Source organism: Pezoporus wallicus, unplaced genomic scaffold (assembly GCF_028554395.1).
Source record: "Pezoporus wallicus isolate ANWC-B61680 ecotype Strahan unplaced genomic scaffold, APGP_CSIRO_Pwel_v1 contig_5709, whole genome shotgun sequence".
Classification (NCBI taxonomy): Eukaryota; Metazoa; Chordata; class Aves; order Psittaciformes; family Psittacidae; genus Pezoporus; species Pezoporus wallicus.
In genome coordinates this window covers 974,127-989,792 of record NW_026635251.1, presented here as the reverse complement: position 1 = coordinate 989,792, position 15,666 = coordinate 974,127, and the positions used below count along the sequence as shown (strand labels likewise).

Sequence of the window (15,666 nt, the reverse complement as noted above, 5' to 3'; positions counted from 1 at the left end):
TTTATTTCAAAACATTTCTCAATGAGTTTTTTCTTCTGAATTGGCTGGCTTCTATGTGGTGCTATTTATTTAATGGAAGAACATTTCAGAATTCTCATTTCCTTCATTGTAATCAATGCAAATCATCAGTAAAAAAATCAATTACCTAATACAAGAAATGTCAACACTTTCTATTTTCATACTAAACATAAACATGAAGAATCAGAATAAGTGTATATCTAACAACCTATATAACTGCTTAAATACAGGCACAGTGATTAATCAAATAGTGTTACACATTAGTGAGTGTAACACTAAATGCAAAGGCTATATTTAATTAAAACTCTATCTCAATGGTAATAAAGGAGGTTAAACCTTTCTTTACAAAATGATTAAGTACAAATGCAAAACAGTTAGAATGAGGCTTACTGTTGGCTGATTTAAATCATGATTAAAATCAGATTTACAATGCCTTGAATCAAATTGAAGCACATAGTACATGGGGAGGTAACTATTTTGTTAAACCTGGAAGACATTTCTTATCTGGATTCAGCCATCAATTTTACACCTCTTATCTGGAAGAAATATAAACGAGTTGGTGAGGACTGAGAAGAAAAGAGGAGTTACAAAAGATACACCAAAGAAAAGGCTGAAAAAGGTTAATCATAGAAAATTCAAAGATGTTATATTAATTGTGAATGTGTAAAATGGCGTTATAAAGAAGACGATAATCAGCAGTTCACTAAATACACCAGAGCAGGGAAAAAAAAGGACTGAATTAAGCAACCAGCAAAGGATATTAAGGTAAGTATCAGGAGCTTTTGACCTTTAACAGCTAGTTTTGTCCTTAAAAAATGGGTGGTAGACTCTGCACCACAAGTCTGCCTTAGAGCAGATTCGAGCAGTTAGTCTGACCCAGGGGGTCTGGAGGGGACAGAACAGATGAGCTCTGCAAGTCCACTCCAGCCTTACTTTTCCAGTTCTGTGGGGTCTTCCCAAGACTTGATGTGTCTCTCAGAAACCCAGCTGCAGAAGGCAGCTGAATGTGTGAGAAAGTCGTATTTCATTCAACAAAGAATGAAGTTTCCAGTCCTGAGAGCTGCGGACAAAACCTTCAACATGTGATGTCAGTGTAGCTATTAACTCCTGAACAAAAAACAGGTTAAGAGAGCCAAGCGCAAGTTTTTAATCTCCTGATACCATCCAGCAAGAACCTAGTTACTTCTGAACAGCCTAGGTATGTGCATACCCAAAATACTTCTATTAAACACCTCACTGGGACTTTCCTCCCCCTGAAAAATGCAGGCTCTGAATGACATGTTATAACCAGCAAGTTTGATTTCTTTTTCCTGTGTGGCTTTTGTACAAAGCCTTTCTTTAAAAGACATCCACTCCATGTTATGAGGAGCATGTTCACCCAGAATGAGCAGAGGAGCACTACTCAGCTTAAAGGACAATTCCTGATGGGAAAAGAAAGGAGATGCAGGACTAACCTAGCATTTGCCACGTTTCCAAAGAACCTGTAAGAGATACATCTCTCCGATTTCCAAATTTCCCTGACAGAGTTTTCGTCTCTTCTTAACTTAAATCAGCCCATGCATCCTCTTTATTACTTAGATTTACAGCCATCAGTGCCTAGTTGACCAGAGAATTCTTCTCCATATCAGGTATTTAATGATTATGTCACATGATTATGGACTCAGCTGTCAAGATGACATTTAAAATCATAGACATTTAATGCTGTCAGCCCTCCAGTAACAAACCCCCCTGTAGCTGATAATGTTACTAAATGATGCTTCATTTTAGTACAATTTCCAGGAAGGATCCATATGGAACAGCTCGGGAGTTGCATAGCACACTATCAACATTAGAAACTTTTCTGTTATTTAAACGCCTGATTACTGTTATAGATAATAAAGAGCCCTATGTGCTGTGCAAAAAAAAATCTGTTGCCATATGAAAAAGATCATTAAAAATCCATTTAAAGACACATCTGAAAACCTATGTTTTCAGAATAAGTCAGTATAATCCCCAAGAGTAAATCCATTGAGAGATTAACATTTACTGTGCTTTCTAATTGATATACCCTAGAAATATTCCCTAGAGTCACATTCTCCCTTCAAACACAGATGTTTACACTCCCGTTACGCTTTTATCACTAACGGCAGCAATCTTGGCCAGTGGACAAACAATACTCTTCGGTTGTCATTAGGTTTGGCAACCAGCCAAGGAGGCTGTTCACATGCCTAAAACTATGTTCATTTATGACTGTTTGCAGGGTTAATTGTTAAAGACAATTTCGGAAAAAAAAGCCTTTTAGTTTCCTAAAAGTCACTGGAAAAGCCATGCACAGTACTTCTGCAGTAAAACAATACAAAAGAGGAATAATGATTTTTAAATTCCTTTTATGCCAAGTCCCAGCAATCTGTATATGCATTGTCTTCAGGGGTTTTTTTTTAATAAATGTCGAAAACTATATAACACACTGAATTCTGGATCACCACTTTCATTAGATGACTTTAGCATCAGCATTCATCTTTCGCCTAAGGTTACAATGAACACCTTAAGTTCTGTTAAGGCTTAAGAGCCTCAACCACGGCCGATGAGTTTCCAAAGGACAGAAACAACTGCAGACTCTTTCTTGTGCACGAGAATATTCAGAAGACATTCAGAAATTTAAAAAAGACAAAGTTTTACACTTAAAGTGAGAGGGTACTTACAGTAAATGCAATGCATTAGGATATTAGACCTCATTTCCTCTAGCCATTCTCTGAACAGCTGAAAGAGACTTAAGGAAATGAGTCAAAATCCTGGAAGATGTTTGTACTAGATGAAAAAGAAAACAACATCTGTAAAATCATGTGTCACATGCATAGAGCAAGACAATGTGCAAAGCTTGATCTCTGCAATGACGTCCACCTTCACGGGGAAGACAGAAAAAGCTGAAAAGTGGCTTAGCCTTGAGCAATTACTGCCTCTCTTCCACAAGATTGATATGAGATTAGATTGGTTGTCATGTATTGTAGATAAACGTTTGTGTTGTTGAAACTCTGATGCTGTGTGGTTCTTACTTCATCCAGAGTTTGCTATTCCTTACCTTCAGATTACACCAGTGTTTACTGGAAGTTCAGGCTAGAAAGCAGCTTTCCTTCAAACTACAAATGCGAAGTACTTGGTATTTAATTTGACTGATCAATATATGCCTTAAAAATCTATCCAAAGAATATAGAGGTATCACTAGAGTCTCGCACAACAGACCAGAGAGAAAGAAGAACAAGTTTCACAAGGAACTCCTACCAACTGGAACATGACTCAGAAGTTCCTCCTAAGACTAAGACCTGTCCTAGTTCATACTTACATATGCTAAAGACATATCCCTTCTGATTCCACCTGTGTCCTGGTGCAACATGTCCCTTCTGGAGGTGACTCAGGATCCTTTGATGAATCCAGGCAGTTGCAAAGAACCATTACTGTTTGGACAATCAGCGATAGGTTTCAGGGAGGGCTGAAGCGAGGTGGAAAGCCCACAGGGAGCCAGTATAACCAAACAATACTACAGCTGCAGTCATCTGTTGACGAGAGGCTCTCTCTTGCAAAATGAGCACATGGAAATGCCTCCAGTCTCTGTGAATGGTACTTACACAGGATGCAAATGGGAGTCTCACTTCTTGCCAAATGTATCACATTCCTTATTATAAAGCCTGAAGAAAAAAACACGCACTTGCTGGGAGAAGGTTCCCAGTTGTAAAGGAAGGAAAAAGAGTCAAGCACTGAGCAATCTTTGACACTTCCATTCTGCCTCTGGCAGTGGCCTTGGGCCATGTTTCTGCACAGGAGAATCTGCCCTAACGTGAGGGAGAGAGGAAAGGAGGAGAGAGCAGAGATGGAAACAGGGGAGTAGGGAAGGCATGATACTCAGATGGTTTGAGGGGGTCAAGACATCAACCGAGTGACAGCAATCAGAATCCTTATCATTCAATCTTCCTCCTTCAAGCTCCTCCCTTGTGGCTGACAGGTAGAAGGAAGCATCATAAAAACAGACATTCTTCCCTCTGGGCACAGGGAGAGTCTCCTATTACTCTGCAGCTGACTGGAAAAAAAAAAAAAAAAAAGGCTGTACTGATGGATGCTGAAAGGAATCATGTCCAGCCTTCCATGACCATGGGATGGAAAGGCCACAGACACCCTGGCAGAGTACTGGGGGTGAGAGGCAGGGCAAGCCTTTGGGGAGGACAGCAGAGGTACAGAGTAAAGATTGTTCCAGAATATCACATTAAATGAGGACTAAGGCAATACCCAAATGGAAGGAAAGGTGGAAGTGTATGTTAGGATGCAAGAAAAACAAAAAGCAAGAAGGTGCTGCGGACAGAAGAGATGCATGGTTTACCCTCCGAGAAACTACATTAAGCTCTTTTGTCCACATCTTCCTTCCCTGTTTGCAAACAAAGGAAGAAGCTCTTGACTAAAGGCCAAAGAAGGACACTTAATATAAATTTGTATAATGACAGACAACAGGACTGGTCTCAATAGGGACTGTGGGAGATCATCCAGTCCAAGTGGCTGCACTGAGGCAAACCCAAAAGTACCGTGGGGTCACATTAGCTCCAGAGCAATCCACCACAGCAGATCAGCTCTGTCCTGCCTGTCACTTCTGATGTCCCCTCTGTCGCTGCCAGGACATGAACCATCACTCTGATACCTCCTCCAACACAAAACCATATCGGAATATTCCTCCATCTGTGTGATGCATAGATGATGCGCACACGTACCCAAAGACAGTTGTCTTTTGAACAGCAAGTCATTTTTGCCTACTACACAGTGTATTTTGGTCTACACATTTGTTTGATGTGCCCCTGAGCTGAAGTCTCCCACAGGTGTCTGAACCAAGAACCAGAGGAAGGTTCTCTCCTTGCCTCTCCAGTACTCTGGAGCCTGCATCTCATGTTTTCCAGGACAGTCTGACCTGTTTCTCAGTCTTCCCTTAAGGACAGTCTAATCATATGATGAAGGATAACTTTCAAGTTCAGGTAAGAAACACATGAACTAAAGAAAGTTGGTGAGTATTGATAATTTCAATATGGGGCGGGGGAGTTACATATTTTGAGGAATAACCTGTTGGTAGAAGACTTTCCCACCCCTGTGGCCACTACACTAGCATTTTGTGGGTATTTCTAAGTAGGAAAGTGCCCAAATTGGCAGACGTCACACTTAAATTCAGATTATCAATAAACAAAGGGAGCAAACCCAGAAAGTTACCCAAACAAAACCATTAACAAAAATACTTATAAATCAGCTACTGCCCCCTCTCACCTCCCAGAGTAAAACGCTCACAAAGAAGCATGAATCGTCACTACTGTTAGCTCCTGGTACGTTAGTTTTCTTTGCTCCCAGCAGCATGGGCAGTAGCTTATGGAGCCGTCCCTGGATGCTCCCTGCGCTGGCGGCAGCGGGCGTTAAACACCTCGCACTGTGCATTGCTTCCGGGGATCCTCAGCGTGCTCAGTTAAGTAGCAAAATAACCTTTCGTGTTACGCACTTTCAGACTTCGGTGCCCAGGCCCAGATTCCTCCCCGGGTGCAGCTCCTCGAACACCAGGTGCGACCTCCTTACAGCACCTTCCTCTGTAGACCTCCAAAATGCCTATAAGCCTACGAGCTGCACGGCGACTGCGAAAGCCATGTGCAAAGTTGCCCAGCCCTGCAGGCAGATGCTGTGTTTAAAATCACCATCCCTGTGCGCTAGTGCTGCAAGGTTGGGCAAGGAAAGCCCCTTTTGTCAAGGATGTGGAACGGAACCTTTGAATTTATGCCCGACACACTAAAGTTTCAGCACTGACAGACCTTCCTAAGGCCAGAGAGACACCGCTCGCCCTCCTACTCAACGCAGAGCACCGGCAGTGCCGGAGCACAACGGCTCTGGTGCCTAGTCCCGCGGTGAGCCGTCTGCTCAGCCCCTCCAGACCGCTGGGCACCGACCCACTCCCGGTCGCACCGAGGCACCGACCCACAGCGGGGGCGCACAGGGTCGCCGAACCGAACCGCAGGCCCCGACACCCCGGCCCCTCCCCGGGGAGGCTTCACGGCTGCTGGGGAGCGCCGGACACCTGACGGCAGCGGCTCCTTCCCTGCCTATTGTTCAAGGAGCACTTAACCGCGGGGACATTTTGTACTGATCACCAGATACTTTATTGTCAAAACAGCCCGGCCCGGGGAGGTGTGGTGGGGGCTCCCTGCCGGCCCCTCTCCCAGCCCCGGATAACCGCGCACTGCAAACAAAGGACTTACTGCCCACCACCACCCCGGCGGGGCGTCCCGCGAAGGCAGCGCAGGGCGATGCCAGGGCACTGCGCGGAGCTGCCGCCGCGACCCCTGGCACGGCGCTGCCCCTGAAGTTTTCCCCGCAGCAGCCCGCGCCTGCCCCGGCCCCGCGGAGCTCCGCGCCCTCCCGCGCCCGCGGTTCCCACCTGCGGGGAAGAGGCTCAGCAGCAGTAGCACGGCGTGCGCCAGCTCCCAGGCGAGGTACGCGCCCTCCATCCCGCCGCCGCCACCCCCTGAGCCCGGCGCGGCGCGGCTGCCGCTCGCACCGCCCGGCGCGCAGAGATGCCCGAGCCCCCGCGGGCGGGCTGCGGAGTACAGCCGGCTCCGCCTCCGCCGCCCGCCCCGCGCCGTGCTGCGCGGCCCCCCGCGGCCCCCTCCGCGCCCCCGCCCCGCCACCAGGGGATGGGCGCAGGTGAGAAGCTAACCCCACCACCGTCCCCGCCCCCCGGGGAGATCCTGGTTTGCCTCTGTAGTGCTTACCATGCAGACCTCAAACACCACCCCCCTAAAATGAAACGGTCTAACAAATAAAAACCCCAGTGGCTGAATATGCACACAGTGCCGTAGTGGGGGAGAGATCGCCCTCCTCTAGGAGCAGCGCTTCTGCCGTGCTGGGCGCCAGCAAGTGCTGCGAGGAGGGGTCGGGGCTGTGGGGGTGGGGAAGCCTGGGTGTGTGGGGGGCAGAATCCTCTCTAATAGCTCTTTGAGGTGTCACAGCAGATTCTGTGTGCACCAAAGGTAACGTTTATGCCCTGGCTCCCAGAGCTGGGATCTCAAACTGTGTCTGCGCTGGGATCTCATGTATTAAGGGTCAGTCAGAGCATCAGAAGTAAGACTTAGTGCTGTGACACAAAAGGAAGGATTGAAAGAACTGACTGGTTTGGTATGGAAAAGAGAAAGCTGGCAGGGAGATTGAACACGGAAAAGGTTCTTGCAAAGAGGATTGTGAGCAATTGTTTCTCATGTCCCTCAAGGGCAAGATAAAAAGTAATCCATTTAGTTCTCAGGAAAAAAAAAAAAAAAAGCTTAAATTTTAGAAAGCACTTGCAAAGAGTAAGAAGAATTTAGTCTACAAATGCATTGTGGAGACGAGGTTGTGGAAACCCACAGAGGGAGTTTTTTAAGCACCGCTGAGGCGATTGACAAGGAGAATCTGGGAGCACTTGCTTCTGTAGCTGCAGAGCTGCTCTTCAGGCAGAAATAATCCAAACTACAGAAGTGCCTTAAACACTGCTTTGTCAGTCAGTGTCACATACTGCAGAGGTGCAGGAAAGGTGTATGGGTGACCCAGGCAAACGGGTCATCCATGCATGCACCAGCTGCCCTCTGCCCAGGTATCCACAGGCAGCAGGCAGATGCAGCAAGGACACACTGGCTGCCAGAAAACCCATACCAACACTTCTGCATGTACAGAAAGAAGTAAGGGACACATGGCAAAACCTTCACCCGTGGAAAAGCATAAATGTAGACTTCTTGAAACGTGTCGGTACAGATCAGAAAAGTTATTGAAGGCAAATTATTCCTTTTTCGTATATATACTTTCTTCATCTTCTTTTCTATTACACTCCTGTCAGATTTTTTCCAAGGTTAATAACACTGTCCCGTATGGTCCAGCATGAGATGAAAGTCTTGTCTTATATGTTTAAAATGTCTCTCTCTCCATTTCTTTACTCTCTTTCATCTCTGACAGCTAGTCTCTTTTGATGGGTGAATCCTTCCTCTGCTGCAAAACGGAGTACGTTCTTGTTAGCATACCAACAATTTCAAAATCAAACATCGTTTTAAAGTCATATTTCTCGGTAGGTGCTAGCCCCATCAAATTAATTCTAGGTAGAAGAAAAAAACAGCTGAAATACCTAAATTTTTAGTGTACTCCAGATTTTCCACGTATCTTTGGGTTTTGTTTTTGTAGGAGAAAAAAAAGGAGTTGGAATTTTTTTCTATAAATACATGGAACATTTACTGTTTAATTCCTTAAAGATGCAAAGGCAGCCCACAATAAGCATATGAGAGGTTTCCATTGAAACATTATCAAGGAACATGTGATGTTGTTATTGTGACAGGTTTCTTCTCCCTGTTGTTCTTGATTAGCACTCTTTCAGTTAGTGACCTGCCTTTATGTCCTGCACATCCCTGATCACATGAAGCCAAAGTCTGCATGGCCTTGCATCATGTGCCTTATTTTCACGAGCATTAACTGAATGTTAGACATCTCAAAATCGGAGTGGCAACAATATTCTCCATGTACTTTGCCTGGTTATAAATAGCTACAGTAAGTGGGAAACAAAGGTGAATTGGTTTTAACCTTGCCACTTCATTTACTTTTAATAATCACAATGATAAAAACATTTGCTCTTTCCACCTCTGTCCAATGCATTGCACTGAATGCTGTAAGTTCTCTCATCCATAATCTGCTTGCGTTATGGAAGAAAAAGAAAGTTTCTTAAGCAGTGGAGGATTCTCTTAGGGTTTTTTTCCATCTTTGTTCAAAATATGTGAGCTTAAGCCAGAAAGGGTTGTCTTTATCTTTGCAGCCAGTCTTTCATGCTGCTCTCTTTAGTTGTCACTCTGGTACTATGGCAGTATGTTAGGACAGGGAATGCCATCTCTCCTCATCATCTGGTGGAACTAACTTGCAGTAGGATGACATTTTGTGGGGGAAACAAAGAAAAGAGGGAGATCTACAGACTTTGGAGACAATGGATACAGATTTGGAGATAAGAATGATAAGTTTGAAGAATTATATGAAACCCTGTATTTGGAAAGTTCAGTTCATCTTGAAATCCTTGAAGTGATTTAACATTTATGGACCAGCTCCTTTAAATAGTCAGTTCAAAAGATTGCTGTTACACATCCATAGGACTGCTTACTGGAGTAAACATGAAGAGATCAATAATATTGGTGAGAGTAAGCTGTTGTCATTGAATAACTGGTGCCCTAATGAAGAGCTTACGTTATTTCTGTATCTGAATGAAAATGCATTTTGAAGTTAGCCAGTTTGATGGTTTCAAACAGTTTATTTGTCAGGGCTATGAAAAACTTTTTATTCTAAATCTTTATGGCATAAATAATCTGTGGGAACTGTTATCTGTGGCATGGCATGTCTAATGAGAAGAAAGGAAAATACCCCTTCTGATACAGCCAATCGATGCCAGCTGGAATTCTTCCTGATAGCCCTATGATAACAACTTCTTCTATAAGGTTACACTTTCCTTTTTCTAAATTGCAGATTGATAGATCTTAGTCTGGGGCACTGCTGTTCTATATCAACTGGCAGCCCCAGCAAGCCAGACAGCTCCAGAATTAACTCCTCTGTGATTCCTGAAGGCTTTGAGAAATTATGAGAGTTTGAAATGTGTATTGATCTACCAGTGTTGTTGAAATAACTTTCTAATCATTGGCATAAAAGTTTGTTAAGCCTTTTAAAAGTGAAAACCAGTTAAATTTCTGCCTTGTGCGTTCATCTAAACCAGGATTTCTGAAGAGTGGCTGTCAGTCATGTCATATGACCACCGTGAAAAATATATACTCAGCACTCTGCTGTATCTTAATTTTAATCGACAAAACCATGGCTGTGAATTTTCTGAGCCTTTTGTTTATTAATTAAAAAAAAGTGTGAAATCTGCTGGTCTAAATTGTTGGTACAGGAAGGTATAACCCAGCTGGACCTGTTTTCTAGAAGCCTTGAGAATTTGGGACATCCCATTGCATTTACTCTTATTCATTTCCAGTCTTCTACATCCTCACATTGACATGCATGAGGTCACACCTATAAGGTGGGATATAAGGTCATACCCATAACCACTTGTGATTATCCTCCCATGAGGGTGGGTAAGTGAAGAGAACTGGTAGTATTTGATAGGCATATGTCTTTAAGACTACCATCTGTAGATGGTAGGATTATAATGTCTTCCATGCAGTTTAACTGAAGAAACTTCTGCTGTTTTTAGCAGGGATGACACTAAAACAAATGCAGATAAAGTGGACACCTTTATCTCATTCCCTCTGGAATGAGACTTCAAACTGAATCCATTCAATCTTACTAAAGTGGGAGGTATCGCTTATTCCCTTTTAATCCAGTTTTGTAAAACACTCAAATCCCATTGTGCCCATGATCATAAATCAGCATTGCTGTCCTAGTTAATTAAAGATTTTTCCAGCATCAAATGTCAAGAGCCTAGATATAATCATCACTGAAGCTTGAAATGTGTGCTGCTTTTAAAGACATCTTGTATTATCACATGCATAGCACACTATTGTAAAAACTGCTTTATCAGTATAAGCTTAAGTGGAAAACAAAGGCTCTAATCTTCTTGATAGCATTTTTTGTTAGGTTATAGCCTGCAATCTTACTAAGAAAAGAGATTTGTCTATGAACTGCTAAGTATGATTCTTGCCTTTTATCGCTTGCTGCTTTATTTGCACAGGCCACAGTTGAGAGCTAACTCCACGCATCAACTCAGGTCTTTTCAAGTCTTGGTTTCTCTTACTTCATTTTGCTGCCTTTAAAAAAAAAAAAAAAGTTTTAATATCAAAGTAATTGTGAAGAAACAACTGATGTGGCTTCCTCCAAAACGTTCTCCTTTCCCAGATTGCTGGCCTTCCCATCCTTCCCTGGTCTTCCCACACATGGCAGCTTTGGGCTGCAGAGCTGAAGAGCCTTGTCCTTGCTCTCTCTTCCTGCTCCCAACAGGATATTAGTGCCTTGGTTGCTGAAAACATATCCAGCCTCTGCATCTCGTGACAAGAACTAACTTTGCTTTGCAGTTCATAAAGAGTCTTTCTGTGTTTTCTCACAGTGCTTTTCCATATCTGAAATCTAAATAAATGGCTAGAGAGAGGTTTTGTCAGGCATTTTTCTGAGGTGATTAAAGCCACATGAGATCCACTTGACTCTGTTGCATTATTGTTAAACTCCACTAAGTTGTGTATTAATTTGGGGAACAAATAAGAAGAAAACTGAACCAAAAGCAAAAGAATCCCCTTGGTTGAGATTGTATATATATCAAAAGTGTGATGTGGAGAACAGGGTGCTTATCTTGCCTGTGTTGCCTGAGTAGATAAACTGAAAAGCTTGTTTGTTTTATCATGTCTTCTTTGTCTCATCATCTCTCAAATTATCTTTCTTTAACCTATTTTAATTTATCACCACTTAGGTGTGTCAAAAACTGCTTGGATCCTTTTTAGCTTTGCAATACATATTCAAAGCTCTTCAGGTCCCATTTTGTTATCATCTTTGTGTAGTTCGCAAAAATGTGTCGGTTCCCCCTTATTCAGCTTTAAAACTTGTTACTAACCTGGGTTGTACTTTGTGGGTGAGTAGCCTCTCGTGACTCTGTCTACCAGTGCTTCTCTCACATGTCTGGCCTGGAGCACTCAGCCTTTGTCAGGGGAGCATCATATGAGCCTGCTGCTCCCTCCTGATTCCATCCTCAGTGCCTGCTTTTGCCCATCTCCTTGTACAGAGCCAGGCGGATTTGTCACAACCCTGCCACCTTGTCTGGAACAAGGATATCAGTGTCTGGCCTTAAAAGTGACTGTTATTTATCAGAGCATGTCGGAAAAGATGGTTCTTAAAATAGTAAATGGGCTGAGCATGTGACCCATTTACTATTTTTCATAGAAAGACCAAGAAGCCTGGTCTCCCTAGCTGCTTCTCTGCAAAGCTTGTCTCAGTTTCTGCTCAGTTTTGCTCAATTCCCAGAATGGCCATAAGCAACTGAACTTCTCAGTCAGCAAGGCACTTTTTTAATTGGCATCTATGTCTTTCAGTGGGTAACTCCCAGCTTTGGTAAAGAAAGACCTGCAGTTTGCTGCAGGTGGGTGAAGTATCCACAGAGCTAACAGATTCTCCATTGCCTCTCACTTCTGTCTCTGCAACTTTTTGAGTAACCCGTACTAAACTAAAATGCTGTAGATGATGTTGCCCTTCTCTATAGGGTAGGTAACCCTTACCAAGCAATGCTGCAGTGTCTTAGGGGACCATACAGCAGGTATATGCATATTTACGTTTTCATTGCAGTCTATCTTCACAGTTCTTGCTAACCAAAAGACTCTAAGAGATTATTTTCCTATCAGTCCTATTCCAATTTCATACGGCTATCTTGTAGTGCCAGAGGCCTTTGGGGCTTTTTTTTTTCAGCTGTGTGTATTTGCAAACGCGGTGTGTATTATAATCCCCAAGCCCACAGTGCTGATAGACAGCTAGAAAAACATAAACACCATTGGGAGTGTGAAAGGTAGTCAAAGATGTCTCCCCATTAGGAAGGTCATGGCCATCACATTTGTCATCCAATCCTCTATTTTTTTCACCTGTAGAAGTTTTTCCAGTCTTTTTGATAAGAGTTTTTAAACTGGGATGATGCGGTCACCTTTGGGAATTTCTGTATGTAGCCTGTTACGTAGTGTAAGTGAGCTTTTGAAGACACTTTCAACCACCTTCCCAATGCATGCTGGCTGTCTGAGATCCTGGGAAGGTCTGGGACTGCCCCTTGATTCATTTCATAGAATCGTAGAATGGTTTGGGTTGGAAAGGACCTTAAGATCATCCAGTTCCAACCCCCTGCCATGGGCAGGGACACCTCACACCAGACCAGGTTGGTCAAGGCCCTGTTCAACCTGGCCTTGAAAAAAAAAAGATTTCAATAATACACTCATTAATTTCAATTAATTAATTTTTTTTCATAAGTCATCAAAATGCAAGTTTTGAAAGTTTGTCCTGGCTGGGTAGCCAGAAAGAAAAAATCAGTTTGTGAAGATGCCCAGGAGTAAATATGGTATTTTTTCTCTGTGAGACAGGTGTTGTAAAGCCTGGTGATTTTAATGAAACCATCAAGCTTTAGAAGGCTTCTGAATCTGGACCTTAAGAGGCAAAATTCTATTAAATAGGATACCTGCTTCTCCTTTTTTCTCCTCCTGTTCTGAGTTTAAGCAGATTTAATAGAACCATATTAGTTCAGTGTACTCAAATTCAGCCAAATGAGTTCCAGAATATGTTTTCTGGAACCCTTTTCATATTTTATCTAAGTTCTTTTATGGAGTTGATATTGAAATGATGCATTACTCAGGTGTGAAATGTTTATCTAGATGTTTCTGCACACTTTCCTCTATGTATCTGTCTGCTATGCAACATAACTGCATTAGTGTAAAAAATACGTATTTTAAACACCATATCTGGTTTTGTCCTGATGTGTTCAGCTGATTCCCTCTTGTGTGTTGTTTCTGCTTCCAAATTCAAGAGCATTGCTGGCAAACCCCTAATCCCAGTTGTCAACCATGCACAAAGCCCATCTCCATCTTGCGTACAGGTTCCCACGCTCAGAGGACTCTGCTGTTGAGCCAACGTGTGCTCTCAGAGCTCACCATCTCTTTGCAACTTCAGTGGAGAAGACCTGCCTTCACTTCTGCCTATTTTAAATCTTACAGAGTTTATATCTCACAGTATCTCTTCTCTGCCCCAGGTCCCTTAATTAACTGCCTGTGGAGTCGCGTATCACCTGGCGACACACAGGACCAGTTTGGAACTGGAAAGTGTCTGACTAAAACTGAGATTTGGGATTCTTTGGGGTTCACATAAGAAACTATGGAGCATCCCTTTGCCATCTGCTCCTTGTTGGAAATAATGCAAATGTAAATGTCAGCTTACGAGCTGTTACCCCTCTAGGCATACAGCCTTTCCTGCCGAGGGGATGTGCCTCCACTGGGACTCGGATTTCACAGCTGATAGTGTGGTTTCTGTGTCTGTCTCCCATCCTGAACTACTTCTGTGTGTTTGTCACATTGGTTTGCAAGACACTGGCCATGAAATAGGCTTAGAAAAGTCCTGACCCTTCTTTCCCTATTTCTGTCCCCTGCTGTGGCACTTTAACTTGGTAGCTCTTTGTTTTGCTGTCACAGCTATTTTGAGGAACCACAGAAAAGGTTATTTTTCATCCCTAATCTAGTCTGCGATCTGGTTTACTGTGTGGCTTTGCAAACGGGTCTACTGCCAAACTGAGGGAGGAAAAGCAATGAGAATGAGCAGTGAGAAGGAACTTAGGCTGGCTTGCTGCCAAAGCCAGTACCTCGCAAAAGCGAACCCTTGCATTCTACAGGACCTAGCCTTTAAAAGCCAAAGTAAATGCCATGATGCTTCTATCTGAAGCCAGGTTTGAAGGTACTTACAGGTGATTTCCCCATTGTAAATGGACACCTAAATAGCCAGGGCAGTTTAAAAAATGCAAGGCAGCATCTGACTCCTCCTAGGAGCGGATATCTTGGTTATCTTGGAGCTATTTCCCCTGCCTCACAGTCAGCTGGCCAGTTCTGTGCCCAGTCCAGGCTGCTGCTGCTGCTGCCGCCTTTATTTACCCTTATATTAAATTTTATACAAGATGCTGGTTATAGGTACAATCTGTTAAATGCATAATCTCAGATGTGTTACCAGCCCTCTCTGGAGAGCCCACATATGGCCCATTGTTAACACAATGTCAGCCCAGAAACAGCTTGCTTATCTTGCTGCACCTCAGAGAGTGGGCAGCTTCCCCCCCAGCTTTTGCTCGAGTTCATGTGTCCATAGCAGATCATTTGTTTGGGGCTTTCGGGATGAAATTAGTATAGCAATTAGGATGTGGCTGTGGCAAATGTCCACTCATTAGTCTATGTCAATGTGCATTGGATTTATGGCAGTGACAAGAAGTCAAAATAACACGGTAGGGTAGCTCCTTTCAAAGGAAAATTTAACAGGTGCTGTTTGCTAAATCTGAGTCAGAGTCTTAACCTGGGGTTAAATCTTGGGGTATTATTATCTGTAGAACCCCGATGCCATGTTAATAATTCTCACTGCACAAGCACTGTGCAGCTGATAAGCAGAAATATGCAGAAAATGTTGTAAATAATATTTAGAATTCTTCTTTCATCTTCTTTCACAGATGATTTCTCAGTTTCTCTAGCACAATCATATGATGAAGCATGTGTCATTTTGACCCTTGAAAGCCTGGAAGAACTTTAGCATCTCAAGTTCCTTTCCAAGCATTTCAGAAATCCTTCTGCAAACAAACACTGGAGATATCCAGAAGCAGCAACACATCACAATTTGTCTGATATTATTAGCCGCTGGTAAAGTAGAGAACTGCAACCTATGTTCAGTGCAATAATAGGGTCCTGGATCAAATGTCCACTCATTTTGTATTCATGTCATATTGCTGTGTGGTCAGCTACATTGGATAAAATGTTATTGATTGACAACTCATTGAGGTTTGCTTTTCACAGCTCTTTAATGAAGACAGAATCCCTATGGAAATGAGCCCGCTGACGCTAAGATTCACCGGGTTCTAAGCTAGATGTCTAGGTGCTGTCTATATCCAGTGCAGAAATGCAGGCACCTCTGGTG

General features: G+C 43.3%; 1 protein-coding gene across 2 annotated transcripts in view; it reads right to left on the bottom strand.

The window, feature by feature from the left end:
• Positions 1-6,628, bottom strand: part of KIT (KIT proto-oncogene, receptor tyrosine kinase) — a 55,958-nt gene extending 49,330 nt beyond the window's left edge. For both annotated transcript variants that reach the window (XM_057413994.1, XM_057414002.1), the window contains exon 1: positions 6,443-6,628. In XM_057413994.1, coding sequence (XP_057269977.1) covers positions 6,443-6,512 — 70 coding nt within the window. In that variant the 5' untranslated portion in view covers positions 6,513-6,628. The remainder of the gene's footprint in view (positions 1-6,442) is intronic.
• Between the last annotated feature and the right edge of the window lie 9,038 nt (positions 6,629-15,666).